Source organism: Sarcophilus harrisii, chromosome 5, assembly GCF_902635505.1.
Source record: "Sarcophilus harrisii chromosome 5, mSarHar1.11, whole genome shotgun sequence".
NCBI classification, from domain to species: Eukaryota; Metazoa; Chordata; class Mammalia; order Dasyuromorphia; family Dasyuridae; genus Sarcophilus; species Sarcophilus harrisii.
Window position 1 is genome coordinate 164037325 of NC_045430.1, and position 24560 is coordinate 164061884.

Below are 24560 nucleotides of genomic sequence, written 5' to 3' on the forward strand. Positions count from 1 at the left end.
TTTCCATCCACTATGTTACACTGATCCATTTATTTTTGTAAAAATAGAATTGCCAGATTAATAAAATTTTGAGGTTATAAAAAAGAGAAATAGGATGTACTCTTTTTACTGTTACCATTAAATCTGGGAGTTTTCTTCTTAAACTTTATTTTTCAAATTATACATTCTTCCTCAAGAAAAAATATTAAAACATTCAGAAAAGAACAAAGAAAAATTCTAATAAAAATGAATTCTTAGGATGCTAAGAAGGACTGCTTAAATTCATTTTTCCCTAAGTCTTCTCAAAAGGATCTTCTCTATATAGGAAAAGACATAAGAAACAAATTATTGTGTAATGTTGTCTATAATCTAGAGGAAAAAAAATCATACATTCCCATTTTCCCCCCATCTTAAAAAAATAAAACAAAACAAAAAATTCTTCATTTGATGCTGCCATTCTCCTTAACTATCATTTTATCTTGTTTCCCTTCACTAGAGATCTAGCAAAAGCTATTAAGGCTTCTCAACTCTTTGCGATCTGGCTCCTCATCTTATTGCTCATTAAACTACTCTCCACATTACCAATGATCTATTAATTATAACAGTTCACAGCAGCATCTTATGCAATTCTCTTTCATCTTGCTTTTTTGGAGTGTTTTTTTTTTTTTTTTTTTTTTTTTTGTATACTGAAATGTTGGTTGCTTTACAATCAAAGTCTTTTTAAAAAGTGCTTACTTTTTTCACAGTGCTTACTCTTTTGAACTTCTCTCGGTCTTAGAACATCTGACACCTCTGATTATCCTTTTCCTTCCAGAGTTTTTATGACATGACTCTCTCCCTGTTAACCTGTCTATCTGTCTGCTTCTTATTCCCCTTTTCTTGACCATCCCTATGCCACTTCCCCATCTCTGAGTTCCCTCAGGACTCAGCCCTGGGCCCCTTTCTCTCCTCTCTAGAAGAATTCATTAGCTACCATGTTTTTAATGATTGTCTCTATAAAGAGATATTCCCAGAATGGAATGAATCTCTCCAGCTTATAGCTCTCTGGGGCTCCTGCATAACCATTTATTGAATATCTCCAATTAAATGTCTTCTAAAAAGTCCCAAACTCACCCTTGATAAATATCTGAAAAGCACTGCACTTTGATTGAAGAAAATCTGGATTCAAATCCTATCTCTCACAACTACTTGCTGTAAAACTCTAGGGCAAGTCACTTAACCATCTGAACCTCAGATTACTCATCCCTAAAATGAGTGAGTTGGAATCAATGGCCTTAGAGATCCCTGTCAGTTTGAAGCCTAGGATTATGTGAGCTATTCCCTTCTTGCCATTTGTACCACCACCATACTAGATCAGATACTCCCCAACTCCCCATTCTTCTGGACTACTACAATAGCCTCCTAATGGCTCTCAGCTTCCAGTCAGTGCCCTTTCCAATTCATCCTACACATAGTTGCCAAATCAATATTTCTTAAAGCACTGGTTTGACCAAGTCATTCCCCTGCTCAAGAAAATCCAGAGGCTCCTTCTTTATGTTTGTTAACAAATTAACAAACTACTTTGTCTTTTAAAGTCCTTTACAATCTGCCTCCAGCTGACTTTTCCAGGATATTCTCTCTCTTTCCAGGATGCTCTCTCTCTTTCAAGGATGCTATGATCTAGCCATATTGGACAATTTGCTGTTCCCCATTCACTTTGTTTCATCTTCCATCTCTAGCCCTTTGAACAAGCTGTCTCACATATCTGAAATGTATTCTCTCCTTGCTTCTAATTTATAGGATCTCTATCTGCTATCAAAATTACAGCCCAGAAGCAAGCCTCTTTCCTTAAATGCACCTCATTTGGGTCCCTTCAGCTATTAACACAACTAGCAACTTCTTCATGTTTCTTCCCATGAATTAAATACTTTATTTTTAAGAGCAGAGACTGTTTAATTTTTGTTTTGTTACCCTAACACGCAGCATATTTTATGGCATATAGATTCTTAATCTTAATTGTACTTGCTGATTTTAACTAAAATAGTCTTTACTAAGTCATTCAAAATGACATTGATCAGAAGAATCAACATAACCATTTATTTGATGACCATATTCACTATAAAAGAAAATAATATTCAAATACCTAATAACAACAAATGCAATGCCCAATTATGATTTAGGCAGGCTGATGGTAAAGCATGGCTTTCACCTCTTGGCAAAGAGGTGGTAGATTAAATGGGCAGAATGAAGCAACATTTTTCAGTCACAATCAAGGTATTGATTTGTTTTGCTAGATTGTATCTTATTTGTTACTGGGAAGGTGTGGGGGGGGAGCTAAGAGGCAATTATTAGAAAGTGATAGTGATGTTAGAAAGTGGGGAGAGAGACTTAGTAAAACATTAAAGGTAATCTCAGTGGAAAGTTTTTTTTTTTTTTTTAATAAGCTTTATAGATGGCGCTTGCTTCTCCCACTTCCTTTCAATTAAAAAAAAAAAATTCTTCTCAATTCTACAGAGTGCCTGAAAAGCACTCACATATTTCAGCTCTATACTCTGTTTCCTGGCCTGTGACATCTATGAAGAAAAATTCTTAGGAGAGCTAGGTGAGGGAGGGAGGAAACTTTTTATTTTATCACCTAGTTGTAAAGTCTATATGTAAAGTAAAAGTATTCTGGAGGCTGGCCTCTGGAGAACAAGCAGGGGACATAATGCACCCATACAGCACAGCACTTATATACAAAAGTACATCTTAAGAAAAGACAGCCCATTAAATCCACAGAAACCACTCAGTATAGTTCTGTTTTCAATCTCTCAGGATCACTAGTGAAGGAAAAAAATAACCTCTGTTTTGGCTTTCTCTGGGTGGTCACATATCAAATGCAGATTGACAAAAAACATTACCAAGTTAAATGCCTCCTAATTGCCATGGCCAAATTTCCACACCAAACTCCAGGTTTGCTAAGTGTGCGGGAAGATGAAATGGTAATAGTCAACTGCTATTGCCATCAGAGAATGAGAGAATCATAGGTCTCCATGACCTAAAAAAACCATATAATAATCCCTTCATTTTAGCTCTGAGGAAATGAAAATCTAGGGAAACTTAATGGTCAAAGTCCTTCTGACATTTCCTTTTTCCCCAACACACACACACACACACACACACACACACACACACACCACTTTCCAATATTCTTACACTATATACCCCACCCCACACACTCTTCAACTCACTGGCAAAGGCCCCTTGCTATTCCATGAGCAAAACATTTCATGTCCCTTTCTGGCTTTCAAATCTCAGTTTAAATCCCAACTTTTCCAGGAAGGCTTTCCTTGAATTTCCTAATTCTAGTGCCTTTCCTCTGTTGATTATTTCCCATTATCCTGCTTCTAGCTTCTTTATAAATAGTTCTTTGAATTGAATGTTGTCTCCCTCATCACAAAGTGAACTCCCAGAGGAAGAGACTGTCTTTTTGCCTTTCTCTATATCCTCAGAATTTAGGAGATCTGACATAGTGGGGTAGTTTAATAATGTTTCTAAATGTTTAATAAATGTGTCCAAGGTCATAATGACAATGAGTTTCAAAGATAGGATCCAAAGCCACGTATAGTGACTGCAAAGTCAGGGATCTTCCCCCTACACTACAACTTCCTTTTTGCTTTGAGAAGGATCCTGTTAGAGATGGCAGGGCAAGACTGAAGTCAGTCAGTTGAAAGATCAGCTTGTCCTAAAGTTAAATCATGAGGCAGCTCAGTAAAGGAATCATCTCTTAGATCTACTCCTAGGCGGTATAGAAACCACGAAGCCCAGTTATACTTTGAAGCAAAGAATGACCTGCATCTTTCTACATACTGCAATAATGAATTTCCCAATAATCAATTTAGAACCCAGTTTATTTTAGAAAATTAATACAAAAAGCTTCATGTTGTAGTAGAAAGGACAATGGAATAGGAGTTAGGAAATATAGGTTCTAATACCAGGCCTGCCATTGGCTACTTGGGTAATCTTGGGTATGTCCCATCCACTTTTAAGTCTAAATTTCTTCATCTGTAAAATAAGTAAGGGTTGAGCTAGATCAACCAATTTTTTTTTTCTGCACATGATCTGAAATTCAAGTGGGCAGCATGCATCCTTTTAAAAATTGTGAACAATGACACACAGCCTATTAGCTGTTTGAAAATATGGATTCTTCCCTCCCTCCTTTCCCCTTCCCCCCAGCGATACAAAAGCAATACACAAGAGAATTTGAGTGGCAGCTGACCTCTAGAACATTTCCTTGGGGCTGTTGTCCCAGATAGACCAGTAGATTGCAGGTTACATAATTATCTGTGCCTAAACTGTTATTCTAAAAAGCCTATAAAATTCATTTACGGCACTTTCTACAGAATCATCTTTTTATCTTAGCATGCCATTCTTTGGTAACACTGTTAAGTAAAAAGTATGGGATAGTGGAAGACCAGATTTGAAGTCAGAAGACTTAGATGTGAATCCTGGTTCTGTCACTTCCAACTTATGTGACCTTAGGCAAATGCTTTCATCTTTCAATGGCACGATTTTGTCATCTTATAAAATGGGAATGACCATGAAGGTTTCTTCTTAAAGCTTTATAATTCCACAATCTGTGAGCGTGTGGCACTAATAATTATTGTAATATTTAGAAACTGCCCACATTGTTTTCTTCTGGATGATTCAATATTTTCATTTAAGGATATGTGGTTTTGCAGCAACTGGGAAGAAGTGGTAGGGAAAAGAGAAGAATGCAATAATGAGTCTTTTGAAATCTGTGGGCAAAGATCAAATTTTGAATACTTTGAATAAAGAGAAATACTAATATCCTAAAATTCATTTTTTCAGCCAGAAATTAAACACACATTTTCTCTAAGTCACAAAATTTGCACTGTATCAAACTACAATGCTGGAGTGTTCTTGTAGAATTAATTTTTCAAGAAAAATGGAGGAGGGGGCGGCATAGAATATTTATTTCTAAAATGCTGGATCCTTTCAAGGCATTTTCAAACCACACAATCCTTCTTCATATCAACACTGCTTCATTGGTAAATGCCTCTGCCCTCTCTTTTTTAAGCTTAACAAACTGGGGCACAAGGAGACTATAAATGACTTTGTTAATAATATATAGTAAAGTAAGGTCATCAAGTGCTGCATTAGAATCTGGGTCTATAGGGTTTACAGATTATTACTTAGTTCATTGAAAACTAGGTTAATGCTTCCTTCATATGAAGTAAGGTGTAATTTGTCTATTTGCTTTAATAGAAAGCAAGAAGTCATACCAACAGTTCTCTTAGCAATCAGAGAGAAAAGCATGACAGTCTTGATATACTGCAAAAGCATACCTGTAGTTTCATGGATCATTCTCAGAAGTAACCAAGTGGCCAATCTCTATTACTATAAATTGATAAAAACTGTAAATTGATTAGGAATTATTAGAATGAACATAAATTCACTGCTTTAAATATCATAAGGTCAAAATTAATGCATCTGAATATTTCACGTTTACCCATTTTAGCTCTTCTCTGACTTTAGAAACTCCCTTCTCTGATAAAGTACATAACCACACACACACGAATACCATATACACATAAACATATACATGCACACACAATTTGAACTTATGTTTAAGAGAGCTACTTAGCAGCACATTGTATATAATCATGAAGCAATAAAATTAACTACAAAAGAGAAAACAATCAGAACCTGCTACTGGATATAATTAAATTTGATTAAGAAAAAAATTAAAATGAAGATCAGAGAATAAGCAAATAATGGAGGCAGTCTCAGATATATAACCAAGGTTACTTCTTTTTCTATAAGTTTGTCACTCTTAGAAAAGGGCATTTCAGATAGTACAAAGCAATATTTCCTATTTCTATTTTGTGTCTTTTAATATTAGAAAAACCTTGTGGAAGATCTTTGTTTAAAGTAACCTGCATAACCCAGCAGTCAGTTGAAATAAATGTTTTTTTTAAGAAGCTCAAAATACATTTATAAATATTCTATCCAAGTTCCAGCTCGAAATGGCAAATCCCAACAATGATCTTCAAAAGAGTAATCTGAGACACAGAAAGATTGGATGCGCTTTCAGCTGGAATTCAGACCTAAAGAAATTCTGTTGTTTAAATACCTTAAAATTTCAAAACAAGGGTAACTCAGGAAACAAATATCTAATCCCCACAGTAATATTAACTCAGCTATATTGCATTTGCTGGACATAACATTTTAATTGGCACTTTGCCTACTGAATGGATTCAAATATTTAATATATTCAGTGCGAGCAAATAAAAAGAATTAAAAGATTACAGATTGGAAATCACATGGTATTAAGATAGTCCTTATTTTTTGTGGTATGGTTCTTACTAACATCAACAGTCAGATCACAGTCACATTTATGACAACAGAATGACAACTAACACCCTTGTTTTACTTGTCTCCAGTGCTTAGAACATAGTAGATACTTAATGAATACTCCTTGATTGATAAACTGCTTATTTTCTTTTCATTGTGCTACCTACTTCTTAGTGTATAATCTTCAGCAATAACAATGTTTTTTTTCTTTCTGCTGTTGCTCATACTTCCAAAAAGAACAACCAATATTGGAAATTTAATGATACAGCAGCCTTGCTTACGGTATTCAAGAAAGCCAGTCTCTGTACCAGTACTTGTGATAAGTAAGAAACAGAGAAAGACATGAAGGAAGATGTTATTCAAATTCTTCTTTGAATGCATTTAATTATTGAATTTTGCCCGGCTATGGACTAGAACATAGGATCATAGACCTAGATCTGACTGAAAGGGACCTCACAAGCCACCTAGTAGTCCAATCTTCCTCATCTTACAGAAGAGACAAAAGGGTTAAGTGATATCTACAAGGTCACACAGGTAGTAAGCATCAGAGAGAAAATTTGAACCCAGGTCTTCTGTATTCATAGTCAAATCTTTCTACTGGACCATAATGTCTCCTGAATGATTCGGTCTTTTCTACTTTCTCACCAGTTCTTGTTATCTGTATTTTTCCCAACTCTCAATACCTCATTGACAACCATAATCCATCAAAAGTACTCCTGAGACTGAAAGGAGAGTTTGCAATTGGGAGTCAATGGGAGAAGAGGATGAAAAGGAAAAATCATTATTCACACATATCAATCCCTATTCTTAATGAAAGAATAAAAAAAAATTTAAAAAAGAAGTCACATAAAGGAAATGAAAAGGGAGGCAGAAAGCAGACAAAAATTAGCCAAGTAAAAAGGGAAAAGATGTTAGATATGGAAGTTAGACATGAAAAAAGGACAAGTTTTAAATTGTGATAAGAGAATCACCTAGACTAAGGAAAAAGCAGTAATGACGTTCATTGAATTAGTTATTAACTATCCATGGCCAATCATTCATTAACTCTCTGCTCAATATTTCTCTTAATCTAAACATACACATAAATAGACAAAGTTAAATTAAGAAACTTCAGTAGAAATGCATATTCCTTATTTTTTTCCCCTAAACTTCTCCATTTGCAATAGTAGAAATCAGGTGAATTGTACTAATTCATTCAATACTCATCCATTATAACCTTGTGTACAAATGTGTACTTTTCAAATGGCAGATAAGGATTCATGACTGTGAACCACATTCACTGTGGGAAATGAACTGGCCTCTACCAGAACTAAATCTAAACTTCCATAATACTGTATCTATACAGCCTTATAAATATATAACCAAACTTATGCTTGCATTGCTATAGGAAGAATTTCTTTGACCAATGAAGATCAGTGCCTTCCTGCAATTTATAGTACAAGAGTTGTCTAGGGGCATTGAGAGATTAAATGACATGTCCGAGATGGTATGTACAACAGGCAGCATTAAATGGAAGGGAAAAAAATCCTAGAAACCACTGCAGCTAGAAAACACTTGGATTCCAGTGCTATTCAAAGTGGCATGCTATCCCATCTCGTTGGCATTTTAGGATAATAACTCAAATAGAAAGAGATCCTGCTGGGCAGCATACTGACTTAGAAAACCACAAGTTAACATTTTCTATGTTGTTTTGAACTTTCATTTATTTTATGAAACATTTCCCAATTATATTTTAATCTAGTTTGGCTCCACTTAGAATTTTGGAATAGTTTCTGGTCAGTAGGCTAAAAGTTTGATATCTCTGGTTTAAGATACAAGAGTACCATTTAACAAAACAGCAACAAATAATATAGGGGGAAATAATATGAGAAGGGGGAGATAAATAGCAATTTTATTATCATCATCATCATCAGAGGGAAAAGGTGATTGAAGAGATACTGGTAACGCTGACAAATAAGCCTAATCCTTTCTGATATCTATAAAATCTTTATGAGAACCTTCTTTGTAGAGGGTCACAGACAATGGGGAAACTCTGGGTAAGGTATAAGACCCTTCAGCCCAGAGGGAACCTGCTGACAATGTCTGGTTCAGCTCCCCATCTCCCCTAAGGGCTGTCAGCCTTTCTGAGAAGTCAGAAGGTGGTGATAACCTGTGTTGTGATTGAAGCAGAGGTGGCAATCTACATACAATAGCAAGTTGTTCACGTGGTCCCAAGTGCTCAGTATATACTTTGTGCATGCCCAATGTGATTTTGGTTACATAAGGGTATTAGGATATATAAGGATGAAAGAACTGGGAATAAATGGACTCCATATTTTTACCATCGTCAGGAGTCCTGCCTCATCACTTCTCCACTAAAATGGTATATTTTAATAACCCTGGGGTGGGAACTCTAGAAAGCATGGTGCATTTTATCACCCCAACTTGGGGGCTCTAGAAAGCAGGACACACTTCTATGTCTATATAGAGGATAATCTTGTTAAAAATATGGAAGGAAAGAGATGGGCTTTTGCAGATAATTCTATATAGCAGACCACATGTTTCCCATCATTAACAAGATTAGCAGAAACAGAGTATACAAGAAGTATTTATTACCTTCTGATTACAAAATCATTTAATTTGGCAGGGCAAACTATTGCCTTAGGGGATCTATTTCAATAAAGTATTCTTTATGCATATTTTAAGATGACACAAGAAGCCTTGAAAGTTACAACTGCAGTGATATTTTATTCAGTGATACTTTGATTATCAATGATAAACAAGTCAAAGAAAGGAACACTCTATACATCTGTATATTCAACAAAGTTTACACTATTGTCATGGAGGACATCCTGCAAAGGATCCAAATAAAGCAGATATTTCCTAACAATGAAAAGCATGGTCATCTATAATGCTACTGTTTGCAGATGATAGTGCACAGATGGCATCATCTCAGAATACGACAGGTCTCCTCCTCATTGAGATCCATGACCATTCAAAAAAATATTACTCTTGAAAGTCACACAAAAAACAAGCTGATGAACAATACATATTATCCAAATGAGAAGAGGTATTTAAATGTATAGTCCCCTGTTTTAGCCCATAAATATATCAGACAAGCATTGCAGCTTAGCAATGAGCCAGGCCCAAGACAGAATACAAGGAAGAGTGTGGCCCAAGTTACATTTGAAAAGTTAAGCAATACTTTCAATGATCCTTAGATGTTCCCTCCCACTAGTTGTTGTTGTTGTTTTAACTTAGTATTAAACGGCTTCAAACCCAAGATAATTGAAGAATCAAAATGCACAATAGTGTAAAAGGCAATGGAGAGATGAATGGTGCATGTAAATAGGCAAAAGCAACCAGAGATTTCTTGAGGATATCAGAGAGCAATAAAGATGTAATCAGGACAATGTGATATTGGAAAAGTGGGTCAATGAAAAATGAAGAGAGATGCTAACATATAGCCAATCTAAGTACTAGTCTAATATTCATGAAATGTTTTATCATTTAAATTTTCCATGGAGAATTTATGGGAGGATGAGGGCAAAAATCACACGGTTAAGAAAGCATTGATAAGCTATATTTCTAGCCATGGAGAGACATGCAGGCACTAAGATATGCATAAAGATACTTATGTAATTAAATTTTCCACACTGGACTGAAGCTCTGTTGTTTAAACTCTTCAGAGAATCATAGATTTAGAGCAGTAAAGACCATTTCAGCTGATCCAGTCTAGTTCAACAACTATATTTCATAAAGATAGTGACCCCAAAATATCAAGTGATTTACCTAAATTCACACAACTAATAAGTATCAGAGTTAAAATTTAAACACATATTCTTTGACAACTCCTCTAAAATCCATTCTTCATTCCATTGCACCATGCTGCCTACCTGCCGCCACTCTGCTATACAGTAAAGATTACAGAGTGAGAAAATAATTTTAATCTATATTCAAGTTATACAAGCTGAGAATACTTACAACATCACAGACTGTCCATTAATTGTGTTGACTTTGATCAAATCAGACACTTAGGGCCTCATGACTACGTCAATCGAGCATTTCTCCTTTTTTCTAAGACATATTATTCCAGGTTACATGCATTTTCACTATTTCCCATGTGTGACAGGCTCTTGTCCTTCATCTCTACCTCCTGGCTTCCAAGTCCTGGCAAAAACACCATTTTTCTAGGAAGTCTGCATGCTTCCCTTAATTTTAGTGCCTTCCCTTGCTGATTAATTCCAACTAATCCTGTATACATCTTGTTTGTACATAGTTGTTTGTATGAACAACTTCAGAGCAGGGACTGACTTTTGTCATTCTTGATATTCCCAGCTTTTCGCACAGTGCATGGTACATTTGTAGGTACTAAAAAAATATTTATTGTCTGTAAAGAAATAATGCATCTTGCAGAGCACTTTTCAAACTTCAAAATATTAGTGAATGTCAACTATGATTATTAAAGAGAAAAATGTTAAACCTTTTTTTAAAATGCTAAAAATCATGTCTTTCCCATCTTTGTGCAAAAATGTAAGTCGGTAATTCTATAGCTTTTAATCCAGTAAATTTTTGTTAACCCCCTTTGACAAAGAAGGTAAAGCAAAATACCCATTATATACAAGCTATTTGGTTACATTTTTGCAGTGTTTTGAAAGAAAATGGCTTAGCAATAATTTTTATTTCAGTTAAGACAGATCTTTTCATTGCTGGCTCTACCCCAAAACTCACCTGCAAGACATCAGGAAAATTTATAAAATGTGACAGCTATTTTTTGATTAATACCATCATTGCAGGTGTAAGTCATTCAGTGATATTTAGCACTTTTTAACAAAATCATTGCCTAGTTTTCCCTTGGTGCAATCTCTATGACAACGAAGGATATACTCTAAATCTTCTGCACACATAACCAAATCCTGCATTTGGTCCAGGAACAACCAGAATGATGTCTATCTCCCCCCCACTCAAATTCTTTGATGACGATAAATAAAGCATTTTTTCCAGTCTATCCTATATGTTAAGAGTTATTTTCCCAGTGGAATGATAATATGTATTCCCAGAGTCACAGTATTTGGCTAAGGAATTGAAAACATTACTGGACTCCTGAAATGGTTGACAGCACTTGATAACTGATATGATAACACCAACGGTACTGGCTGTCTTAATTGTTACCATCCCTTTCATTCCTGCTATGCTTTCAGGATTTAAATAGCTAAACAAAACTTTCACAACCTGAATTAAAAATACTCCCCTGGAAATCATATTAAGCTGAAAACTATAAATTTAACTTGTTTCCAGGCAACCATCCAAATAAATCAACTTTCAGGGAAAAAAAAAAAACAACAAAAAACACACCAGCTTTCAAAAAAATAACCTACTTTGCTTTTAGGGATCATTTAAATCTTCATTAGAAAAAAAAAATACCCAATTTGAAGTAATTTTTTTTTAAAAAAAGACATAAAAGCCTTACTTTCCAAAATATTCAAAATTTAAAACATAGCAGGAAGGACTCAATCAGCCAAGAATATGTAGGAGTGTGAAAATATCTCTTGCTTTTAAACACTGGGTGATAAAAATCACATTTGTGTGAAAATATCACCTCTCCATTTCCCCTGACTTTAATATAAAATTAGCCTTCGGGGCATCAATAAACTGACAATGGAGAGTGGCTGACATAATGAATAAATAAACCTTTTTTTAATAAATAAAACATTTTTTAAAGGAAAAAGCTGTGGAAGCTATCAAAAAAAAAAGAGGGGTTATTTAAAAGATAAATTGCAAAATGTTCTAAAGGAATATCTGGAAATAAATAGCAGGTTAAGATTTTCTCTGATCAGTCTCGGGATTAAACCTCAAATTAATTGCATGCACACACATACAATCTGATTCCTAGGATTTTGAATTACTAAACCATAAGAAAAAGAACTAACACCAACATCACAAAAATCAACCTACCCACTTCCCCTTGGATTTATGGCCTAAACAAAAATATAAATCAGAGTTCACAAATTAAGTGTTTATGTTTTGCTTTACTTTCAGTAGGTGATTAAAGTTCTGAGGGTCAAAACAAAGAAGCCCATTTTAAGTAAGCAATGAGACCTACAAAGTAAATTTTTTTCTTTTAAGAAAAAAAAATCTTACCTTCACTACCTCACCTTATCCATCATCACACCAGGAAGATTCCTGGTCATTTCCAGTAACACATAATTGCTTTCTAGCTTAATAGCAGTCTCTATTGTGTTTCACATGGGGCTACAGGGTTTCTACATCATAAATTGGACACATTCACTTGCCATCTTAATGCCTTTTAAAAAATTTCCTATGTTAATAAAGGGATTCTTCTAAAAATCTCTTAAGACCAAAATCTAGCAATTTCCTAAGTCCTACTCCTCCCCCAAATTCTCACTTCTCTTGCACATTTCTTTTCAGTCCTTGTTACCTCCAAGCACGCACTACCTACCTCTCTGGTCCCCACTACCCCACTCCTTTCTTCTTTCCCACTAGATTAATGGCAAGGTTTTAAGGGAATGAAATAACAGTAAGCAGACTGGCTAGGGAAAGTTGAAAAAATTTTAGCTGTTTCCTCTTGCCCCTGCCCCTTGTTTCTGATTGAAATGTAAGTTCAGAAGAGTTGACAAATTTTTATTTCCTTCATTTCATCAGAAGCTCACAGTGGAAATAACTAAAATAACAGAGGGGCCAAGGGCAGACAGGGAAAGCTGTCCTCATTTTTTTTTTCCCCAACAGGCTCCATGCTGCTCTAAACAGCTAGGCTGTTTCCTCAAATATTGAAAACATTTTCCACCCATTACGTGGAGTTTAGCTCTATTCAACAGCAGGGGTTAGCTAGTCACCTGCTCCGTTTCCACCCACAAGGTAAAAAGATACAGGCGGGGGAGAAGAGGGGCAAGTATCAGGGAGCAGAAAGGAAAAACAAACAAACAAAAAACCGGAGGCGATTTGCTGTCAAAAACTCGTCCAGAAGTGGGCTTTCTCTGTCTCCCTCCCCCACCGCAAGCTTCTGTCAGTATAACCCTAAAAGGGGGAGGGAGGGTAGTGGTGGAGATAGGATAGTTGGGAGGGGAGGGTGAGAAGCTTCAAGGAGTCACAGTAAATCCTAATGCCCGGTCACTGGCAGCCCCAAACCTAAATCACCCGTGGATTTCGGAGGTGACTTTCCCTAGAGGCATCTCCAAGCATCTTCAAACACACAATAGGCATCGGCACACCTGTCCGATACCTAACCCCTCTTCCCTATCTCTTTTCTCAAAGATTTCTTAGGTCCCTGGCCAGGTGATAGGGATCCACCTCTAAGGCTTGCCTGTACATATATACATACACACACACACACACACACACAAACGCGCGCAGGAGAGATGCAAACAATAGGGGGTCAAGTTCGCTGGGAAATACACACCACAATTTAGCCTCGGCCAAACCTGCAGGGGTAGGGGGAGTGGAAAGGCTTGGGGGAGAGGAGGAGGAAGAAGAGGAGGAGGAGGAGAGCGTGCTAAGAGGGTGGGACCGGGGAAAGCAAGCTTAGGAAAGGGTGCGGGCGGCTAAGGGGGCGGGCTCCCTAGAGGTGCCCCGCAGGGGAGGCTCGTGGAGGAAGGCGGGAGGAAAGGACGGGTGCCTTCCAGCAGCTGGGGAAGATCGGGAGCAGCCTCCCGCCACCTCCCACCCCTCCAGTTGCAGGGGTGTGGCGTGGGGACGAAAGGTATTCCCTGGAGGGAGGAAGGTTGCAGAGCCTAACAGATCGCGGAACCCGCCACCTTAAGCCGCACCACCTCTAGCATCGCGCCCGCCCCAGGAACTCGGTTACCGCCGCCGCTGCCGAGGCTCCCGCCGGGTCCTCCGGGTTGCGGGCGAAGTCGGGCTCGCAGCTCGCCCCGTCCGTCGCCATCTTCCTGCTCTAGCGGATCTGAATGCGAGCACCAAGCAGCAGCTCCCCAGCTCAGCCCCCTCGCTCTACACGGGAGGCTCTTAACCCCCTGCGTGCCAGAGAGCCGGGCACACAGACCAGGCGAGAGGCGAGGAAGGAGTCTGGAGCGCCGCGCTCTGCACACCTCCCCAGCTCCGCACCCCCAGCCCGCAAAGCTCAGCACACTCCTCCCATCGCCTGCCCGCCCCCGCCGCGCTTTAACCCGCTGCGCGCTGGAGCCCAGCCCAGCCCAGTTCGGCACCCCGGTGCCAGGGAGGGGCCCACGGGCAGGGCGCAGGCAGGCACCCCCGCTTTCTCGTGCGGCACGTCTCACTTCTTTCTGGCTCCAAGAGCCCACGCCGTCAGGCATCCGGATGGAAGGGTCTCAAGGAGAATGGGTGACCTTGATCTCAGTTTGAAAGACAACCTAAGTCTTCCCAAACCATACATCCCCACTCCTGTCTCTCTGCAGTGAAATAGACTAGACATAAGTGGGGCTCCGGGGTTATGAGTCTATCCCCTAGGCAAAGGGGGAATCGGAGGCACTGAACATCAACTGTTAATGTTTCACCCTTACGACGAAAAAGGTGCAGAGGTAAAACTCAGTCTCAGGTCTCCCAAATGTTAACTCCGAGCTAAGTAAAGGATAGTCGCCCTCCCCTCTCCACCCCAATTGAGAACTACACAAAAGATAAAGCATTGTATTCCTCTTCAGAAATTTCCTTTTATCCTTCTGACAAAAGTCACTTGTCAATCCTCATAGCTCTCAAATGCTAGTCTCGTTCCTTCCTTCTCCCTGTGGTCACCAATTCTAAACTAAAGACCCTAGTCTCCTATTCATAGTAGCTTAGATTTAAAGCTGGAAAGACTCTTGAAGAGCATCTATTCCAATCTCCTCATTTTACAAATCAAGAACTAGGGCCCAGAAATGCAGTGACTTGCCCAGGCACACTAAAATGAAGACAAATTTGAATCATGGTCCTTAGACTTTAATCCAGAAGACTTTCCACTGAATTGATTAGTCTTTCCTCTACTCCCTATCCCACTTCATTCTTAACTGTCTTGGAGTCACTTAAATAGAGGCTACTTCAGAAAGTGCTCTGGCCTCAGAGTCAGGAATTACATATTGCAAACTGAACTCAGGAACTAACTGGTTATTAACTTGAACTTGGACAAGTACTTCCCTGGATCAGTTTCCTCATCTGAAAAAAGATCACTTTTCCATTTCTAACATTCTGCAGTGGATAGAGTGCTAGATTTTTGTGTCCAGAAAATCTGGGTCCTGGTTTTGCTATTTGACCTCTATTTTTCCCCAAGTGTAAAATGAGAATAATAATACTACCTGTATTATGTAACCAGCAGTGTTGGGTGAATATGAAATGAAATAATTAGCTTTCCAAACCTTAGAATCTTATATGAATTTTACATTTATATGATGAGGATGATTCTAGCACTAGCCAAGGAATCCTCAAATGGGGACAAGACACTGGTCTACCTCATTCTTAATCTTTTCTTGGAGAAAATGTGATATAGTGGGAAGAGCACTAAATTTGGTGTTAGAAAATCTGGGTACAAATCTTAGTTCTATTTCTTACTAGCTGAGTAATTTTGGGTAAATCACAACCTCCCTGGTTCTCAATTTCTTTATCTACAGAATTAAGAGACTGGCCACCTCCTAACATTATCTGGAAATGATGTGCTACCTTTTAAACAACCTCGCGTCAAGCATTGGTCTCTCTATTGTGATCACTAACTAAATAGCCCTGAAAAAAAGCCTGAGGAAGTTAAACTTGTAGTCTGAAATACTGACAATTGGGGAGGGGGGACATTTTAATGAAAATTTTCAAACATGAATTTTAAAAAGATGTTTAAAAAAAGAGATCACTTTTTTCCTACATAATTCACTGGGGGTCTTGCATAATATTAGAGAGTTTACTCCTTTGTCCCCTCCTACACCTGATTGAGTTCATGCCCTTTCCTGCCAACTACCATGTTGTGAAAAACTATCCCTTTTTCAGGACCATATGGTACAAAACCTTCCAGAATTGCTAGATATCCTAAAAATGTGTTGAAAGCATGAAATCAAATCCAAGCATCCAAGCTGTGTTTCAGTAAAGTAGCAATGAACTAGTATTTATTGGCTCCTTAGGAAAAAATAGACTTGAAATTCTAAGAGATCATTAGATTGTAATTTCCAACCCTGGGATCTGACTAAGTGGGACCAATGTTCCTTTTTTAGACAGGTACATATCCATATTGGGACTTCTAATTATAGGTTCTTCATACTCTAATCATTCAATTTACAAATTGGGCCCAAATCTGATACAAACCAGGGCAGGGAAAGTCTCTCCTGTAGAGTCTTGAACTGGAATTGATTCATTGCTTCAGAAATATTAACTCTTTAATTTCAACCTTCTGGAAGATTCTCAAAGCAAATTTCAGGGCGAATGAGTGGTCAAATGGTCTAGGTACTTTCTTAGTGCAAAGACTGGAACATAAATAATTCTTGATAAGGACAAGTCTTTATTTTTCTTTGAGGAATGGACAGATACTTCTTTTAGCTTTTTAGCTTTACCACCTCTTTCTCAAGGAAAAAAAAAATTCTTTCTTTGAAACTGATGCCTTCCCCCAGAATCCTATCTCTCCTGACAAGATAATACAACAGTAAGAAGTAAATGTTATTTATTGAAGAACTTGGAATTAAAAGACATGAAAGAAGAATCCTCTTTCTTTTCAAGAAACATTTTCTTGCAAAACTCAGAAGTGAATTTTCTTGTATTGATGTTGGATTAAAAATCAGAAGGTTAACCATCTCATTGCTGAAATGGAAAACCTTCAAAGAGGAGTTAAGAACTAGAAATAGTCTAATGTGGTAACATAGTTTCTTCAGGAAGTAACGTCCAAGGGCTATGTGCTATTATTACTGAAACTAAATATTTGAGGATTCACTGGTGACCCCACTGAAAATGTTCATTGACATGAATTAGACTCATTATCCTAAGACTAATAAAAAATAATTATTGCCAAAATGATAGATCAAGAAACTTAATACTTAGCATGGGTCAGAGAAGAAGAGTGGACTTCCAAATAAAGGTAATTTCTAAGATCCTACTTTTATATTGGTTAATCGACAACTTGCTTGTTCTGCTTTAACCTTCCTGTTCTTGAGATTCAGGTATTTTGCAAGAATTTTGTTCTGCTCATCCAATAGCTAAACTACTATGAGTTAATTCAATTACTACTAAAATGGACAAGTTACTGTAGCATCACCATTAGGACACCAACTAGTTTAAACTGTCTTCTAAGAATCAGCTTGTGTGGATCCTGAAAAGTAACCCTTTCTCAGAAAGCGATTTTTCACAAAGCACAACTTCCATTATTGGGAGGTTTCACAAAACCAAAAAACCAAAACTAACCGAAACAAAAAAAAATAGCTACTAGCTAATTCTGTAAATTAAATCTTTTGAAGCTTCATTAAATACTTAAATAGAAGACACATCCCAGTGCTAAGGAAATAATCTGTTGGCAAGTTTGGAAAGATAGCAGGACAAAAATGGAGGGGGAGGAGAAGGCAATGAATAAGAATTAATCTCATTTTTAAATTAATTCTGTTTAAAATGGAAAGATCATGAATTCTGTTTATCATACTGAAGAACCAACTATTCTCTCTTGTACATGTATCCATGATGACTGGTATTTCTTTTTGGATCTGTTTTTATATGAGTTTCCATTGAATCAATACTCCTTGTGATTTATGAGATGACAGGCTAGAATCAAGAATTCAGTGTGTGACAAAGGAACAGTTTTTGTTGTTGTTTTCCCAAGAATTCATGACTTTGGCCTAATTGGCATTATTGTCCAACTAAATGGGCTAAACAACTCAGATAGTTCTATATGATGAAATTATTAGGATGCCCAACATCCTGTGCAGAGATAAAGAATCTCCACTGATCTTAAAGTAGTTTTCCTCTTGCAAAAAGAAGATTGTAATCATTATGTCTCTGCTACACTAAATTGGGGGAGGGGAAGTATTATTAGTTTTACAGAGCAAACCAATTTTTACTCAGACTTCATGTTTATCAAAGGACAAAATTACTAATTATCCAATCAACTCTGGCTGTATCATCAAGGCTTTACTAATAAAATCTAGAAAATACCAGATTACTGTTATTCCTCTCTAATCCCTGGCATCTGACATGATCTAGCTCCTTTCCTTTTCTATGAACTCCAAAAAAGAGAATCTGAGATCTAAGCTCCTTGTATCTGTTTTATAAATACAAAATTTAAAGCACTAGGAATTAAAATACACACACACACACACACACACACACACACATATAAAATGTAACATTTTTCTATTAGTTGAAAAAGTAAAGTTCCTTCTCCCACTTTTATTTTTATGACATACCCATAATTCCATAACAGTCAATTTAGTTATTCACATGTGGTTTGGATATTTGTTAAATTTTACTTAGTAAATTTGTAAATCCTGTCTCATTTATCCTTGCGACTTAATATAGCAGGGTTTGGAGAAGTCTTCCACCACAAATATCATTTGAAATATGCATAGGGAATACAAAATACTTTTAATATTAGCTTAAGCAAAATATAATTGGAAAAATAAAACCAGTATATAGTGCATGTTAAAATCAACTACAAATGACTTCATAATGATCTATTATTATCACAACTGCTCCTTTCTAATAATATAGACAATTGAGAGTAGACTTATCATCCTTTGGTCATAATGACAGACAAGGAAAATTACAATGTTACACTTGTCCTGATATAATGATTCGAAGGTATGCCCCTTCTTTTTTTTTCTTTCAATAGACTTTTTACTGATATCTTTTGTGCAAGATTTCCTATGTGTTTGTCTCGTTCCCCCTCTCTCCTAGAAAATCATCCTGAATAACAAAGAATTTTTCCTATTATCATATTTATTTCTTTTTAAGAATTAAGCTGAATATAAAATAAGAAAAAAAATAGAAAAAGACAGAAAAGGAAAATAAAAACAAAACAAAACATTGCCATGTTCCCAGCAGAACATTAGGAAAGATTCAAAATATGTAACAGTAAATTTCCATTTCAAGAAAGCATATATAATAATGGAAGAGATTATATTCATGAGAGTCCATCTTTGATTCCCTGTAGATTATTCCTTTGTTCTTTGCTGTGCATTTTTCACTTTATTCTTTTTTTTTCCTTTTTTATTCCCCTTACCATCCCTTAGCAGACTACAGTTAACAGGGATATAAAGGTGTATACACACACACACACACACACACACACACACACAGACACACACACAATTTGTGTGTGTGTGCATGTAATTCAAATAATTTTTTTAAAAAGAAAAAGATGAAGAAAATGGACAAAGCCAATCAGTACATTAAAAATACTGAACTTATACTGTAGAATATTTTCTTTCAGCTCTTCTTTGGAACAAGCTTATTTTTTATCATTTCACAATTCATTTTCATTTTCAATTGTTTTGTAGTAGTTTTTTCTTTCTATTTTTAGTGTTGTAGTCATTGTGTATAATAAAATATAAAAATATAGGATGTAAAAATTTGCTTTCCTGAATACATTTACTTCATTTTGTATCAGTTCATCTGAGTCTTTCCAAGCTTCTCCATATTCATCATGTTTTTCTTTTAGCTTAGTAATATCCAATTACATTTCTATACCATAATTTGTTTCAAAACAGTGAGCACCTACTTTGTTTTTAGCTCTTTCATACCATAAAACGTGCTGCTATAAATATCTGGGTATGTATATGGATCATTTCTTTTTGTCAGTGACCTCCTTGGCATATGTGCTTAGACATAGAATTTCTAAATCAAAAGACATAGACATTTTAGCCCCTTTATTTATAAAAATCTAAATTGTTTTCCAAAACAGTTATACTATTCAAATTTTTATTAATATATATATATATGTATATATATTTAAGTCAGCCTTTCCATAACCTCTTCAATATTGCCTATTTCTATCTTTTTGTTTTGTTTTTATTATTATCTGTGCTAATATTCTGGGTGTGAGTGTGACCATTCCTAGGAGATAAACTGTTCCCACGTTGAAAAACTATATTATAATTTCAACAAGAGTAGAGGAATCAGAACATGTGGCCCACTCACATGACCCATAACTTTTTCCCATCTGGTGACCCAAATACACTGACCCCTTTATCCTTGTTACACAATCAAAACTATAACACGTTGGAGAATTTGGAGGCATTGCTTAAATTGGGAGTGCCTAGAATTCCTGCTCAAATATTCTACCTGTAATTTTATGTGTCCCAAAAACATTTCTGGGATTTTGTTAGTAGAAAAGACTTTCCTATGGTCCTGAATATTTGTTTGTTCAATAACAATATGTATTTTTTGAATTGTATAGTACTTTATAGTTTTCTCTTTTTAAGTAATTTAGAAACAACAGACCACAAGGAATATTTATTTTAATTATTTATTTATTTTAATATGAGACAAGTTCAGTTTTGAACTTAAATATATATAGAATATTTAACACCTAATGGTGAAACAAGAGGTTTGGCAATTGTTAATGCTGTAAAGTTACCCATACATATAAACTGTAAATAAAAGGCTATTAAATAAATATAGATAGATAGATAGATAGATAGATAGAAATTTAACACAGAAATCTGTCCCAGAATCTACTTGAATTTAAAATGAACTTAAATCTCTTCATTTATTTGGGTCTCTTTAGCAATCCAACAGACCTGCAATATGTTAGTTGCTAGGCAACTACTAAAGCAATGGTATTTATACCATTAGGCATTAATTATATCCCTTTTTTTTCCTTAGAAAGTTTAAAAACTATATAAATAGGTCATAAGATTAGGCATTCCTCCTCTCTGATGAGATAGTTCAGTCTTAAAAAAAAAAGTCAGAGATACCAAGATTTTGCCTTTCACTTTACTAGAGGAAGTATAATGTTTGAAGAGTTAATGAGGAAAACTAGAACTGAGTCCTTCAATCTTAATGGCCAAGCAGACAGTCTTTAAGATCGTCTCACTGAGGATTTATTTCTGTTGCAACTGAAAGGAGATTGGCAATAAATGTGTGTCCCTCCAGTCTAAAATTGTGAAATAAAGTTAATATATCAGCATCAACTAGCCCAAGAGAAGCAATAACAATACATCAAAAACTACCTCTCAAAGCTTGGCATGCCTCTGTTACACTTGAGCCCACTTATTATCATTTTATATAACCCCAAACTTCCCCTGTGACAAATTCTTTTACATGGGCCTGGCCATTTTGGTGTCAGTTGGATAAAGCTGCAACCATTAATATCAACTAGAAATGCTGATCCTTGCTTCAAATATCACTCTAAAATATCATAGGCAGAAGATTCCATAATTCAACTTGCCAGTTAGATATACACTTTATTCTCATTTTCTCACTTTAGTTACCCATTTTATACATTCCAAGAATTCTGTAAAACAAAGACTTGAGAAGACTAGAAGGATTGATTTCCTTTTTTAGGATTAAAGGGAGTGGTTTCTGTGATGTCATATTCATTCAGAGCAAGGTCACATCACTTACTGAAGAACAGTAGCTAATGTCAAAATGTTTGTGGCAAATTAATTCTAAGAATAATATTAAGCAGCTTGCCCTGCACTATGATACTCTGGCATCACTGAGAATATATCTAACTTTTTATTCAAATGATTTTGTACTGAGATCATTTTCTCTCCCCACTCTTTATAGGAGAGCTTCCAGACAGAATCACAGCTACACATCAGTCATCATTATCAGCTTAGTTATCTTCTTCCTAATTCTGGCGCCACAGGTCTGTTCTTAGTGAAAAGGGGAAGTCAGGACACTTCCCTAACAACCTCTACCTTCAAACAATCAATCAACTAACAACCATTTACAACCATAGCAATCCTGCTATGTGCAAGCGATACAAGACAAAAGTAAACATTCCATATTGATGGATTATAGCATGTTTGGAGGGGAGTAATATGTAATGAGATTGGAAATGTAGGAGCAGAGCTGCAAATACTAGAGGAGTTCATATTTGATTCTAGAAGAAATAGGAAGCTCCTGGAGTTTCTTGAGAGGCAGAAAGAAGACTTGAATTTTAGGAAGATCACTTTGTCCACAATGTGGAAGATGGGCTGGCATAGGGAACAATTTAGTCAAGGAGAGCAAATAAGAAGCTAAAACAAAACCCCAGGTGAAAGGTGCCTTGTGTTGGTACTTGCCTCATTAGGGTCGTTGATCTTGATTGATCAAGACCTTGATCCAGATCAGAGTCTGATCCCTTTTCCATACTTCAACCTTTACTGTCACCTTCGCGTCCCACATCTCTTATCTTCTCCCATTCCTTCAACAGACTCTCACATGGGATAATCTTAAGAGTTCATTCTTCAGACTACTCCCTTTTGGATGTCCTCCAATTTAGCAACATCCTTCCTAAATTTGGTGCTCAGAATTAAACCCAATTAATCAGATGTGATTTGACCAAGGAATAGAACAGCAGGCCTTTCTTAATACAGACAAAAATGTTAATAACTTCTGTAGCTGCCATATTATATTGTTGCTTCATACTGAATATACAATCTAGCAATAGCTCCAGATACTTTTTCAGATGACTTACTGTTGGGAAACATTCTATTTTATGCTATTACACTTAATCCAATTAACCAATAAGTATTTAATGTTTTCTACCTATAGAGCATGCCTTTAATGATTTACTCTAGAATTTTCCCCTTCTAATCAAGGTCAAACTCACTGGCCTATAGTTTTCATAGTTCTTTCTCTCTTTAAAAAAAAAAAAAAAAAGATTAATTAGGATAATATTTTCCTAGCAGTGTCCCTGGAATGGCAGCAATTATCTATACATTTGGCTCCCAATGTAGCAGTATGTATTTTGAGAGGCAAAGTTAAATGAGACACACTAAAGAAAGCCAGTTTTAAGACTCTACTAGGAGCCCAGGAACTATGCCTAAGGAGGGTTTCATGAGACCTCATAATGAGGAGAAAGGTGTTTCCAATATCCAGGATCTGTTCGTTGCCTCTTTATCACATGTGGTCTTTAAATTTTATCCCATTTTCTCCGTCCAGGGGTCCTCAAACTTTTTAAATAGGGGGCCAGTTCACTGTCCCTCAGACTATTGGAGGGCCGGACTATAGTAAAAACAAAAACTTTGTTTTGTGGGCCTTAAAAATAAAGAAACTTCATAGCCCTGGGTGAGGGGGATAAATGTCCTCAGCTGCTGCATCTGGCCCGCAGGCCATAGTTTGAGGACCCCTGTGACTCTGTATGTACTAGTCAAACAGTAAGTCACAGAGTTTGGGGGGGGGGGGTAGAAGGGAGATGTTTTTGTGCCAATTGGTTTTCTTTAATAAATATCCCTTTTCTCAAAGCTAAATAAATATTTGACTACAACTAATTGGTAATCATGGGAGTGTGTGTGTGTGGGGGGGAAAGAAATATACCAGTGAGGGCCTCATAAGCTATAATAGTAGAAATCTGTCTTCAACCTCTCAGAGTTCCTAAGATTGAGGAGAGAAGTAGCCATCATACTTCCAGAGACTAACCTGCCAGTTTGAGTTGGGGGTGGGAGAGCTGACTACATACTCTGTACTCTAGACTATTAGTATTTTAGGACTACAGATTTAGAGTTGGAGGAAATTAGACGTCACTTCCCATCCCTTTATTTTTCAGGTGAGAGAAGTGAGAGAAATTAAGTAACCTGCCCAAAGTTATACAAGTACTTTATAGAGGGTTTTTGCTTAGGGCATTTCTGTCTAGTGAGTATCCAGAAAAAAAAATATTTCCTAACCTGTGCTGAGTTTTTTGGTTTTAAGTGGACACCGAGCTCCTTCTTGCTGATCCTTCCTACATGAGAGAGACTTCTTTTTTCTAGTAGCACTTCAAAAAAGTACCACTTTGGCGCCCATGTTACTCTCTTAGAAAAAGCCTGAGTAAACTTGAATTTGTAAAAGAGACAAGGCACATTTCCTAGGAATTTGGCTTCCCCTGTTTTTGGTGAGTGAGTAGTCCTGGCCTGCACTATGATACCATCAAGATTCTTCCAAGGCTGCCATTTTGCCTGTTCACAATTTCACAATCCCTGGTCCCTTAGATTCTCCTTGATTAGCATACCAAGCTTCAATCTAACTTATTATGTAATGAGATTACTACTTTATTTTGAACAGCTTCTGTTAGTTGAGATTCTGGCTGGAACTCTAAGAACATCTGCCTTTATGTGTATTCCAACTTTCATATGTGCCTTGTTCATTCTCATCAAAATTATAAGCATCAATTTTCTTTCTCTTTAATCTCTGTGCTTATCCCAAGGCATGAATCT

The 24560-nt window shown here is 36.6% G+C and overlaps 1 protein-coding gene across 2 annotated transcripts in view; it reads right to left on the reverse strand.

Moving 5' to 3' along the window:
• CTTNBP2 (cortactin binding protein 2) overlaps positions 1–14357 on the reverse strand; it is a 176261-nt gene extending 161904 nt beyond the window's left edge. For both annotated transcript variants that reach the window (XM_031938869.1, XM_003771544.3), the window contains exon 1: positions 14117–14357. In XM_031938869.1, coding sequence (XP_031794729.1) covers positions 14117–14197 — 81 coding nt within the window. In that variant the 5' untranslated portion in view covers positions 14198–14357. The remainder of the gene's footprint in view (positions 1–14116) is intronic.
• Positions 14358–24560: the final 10203 nt, after the last annotated feature.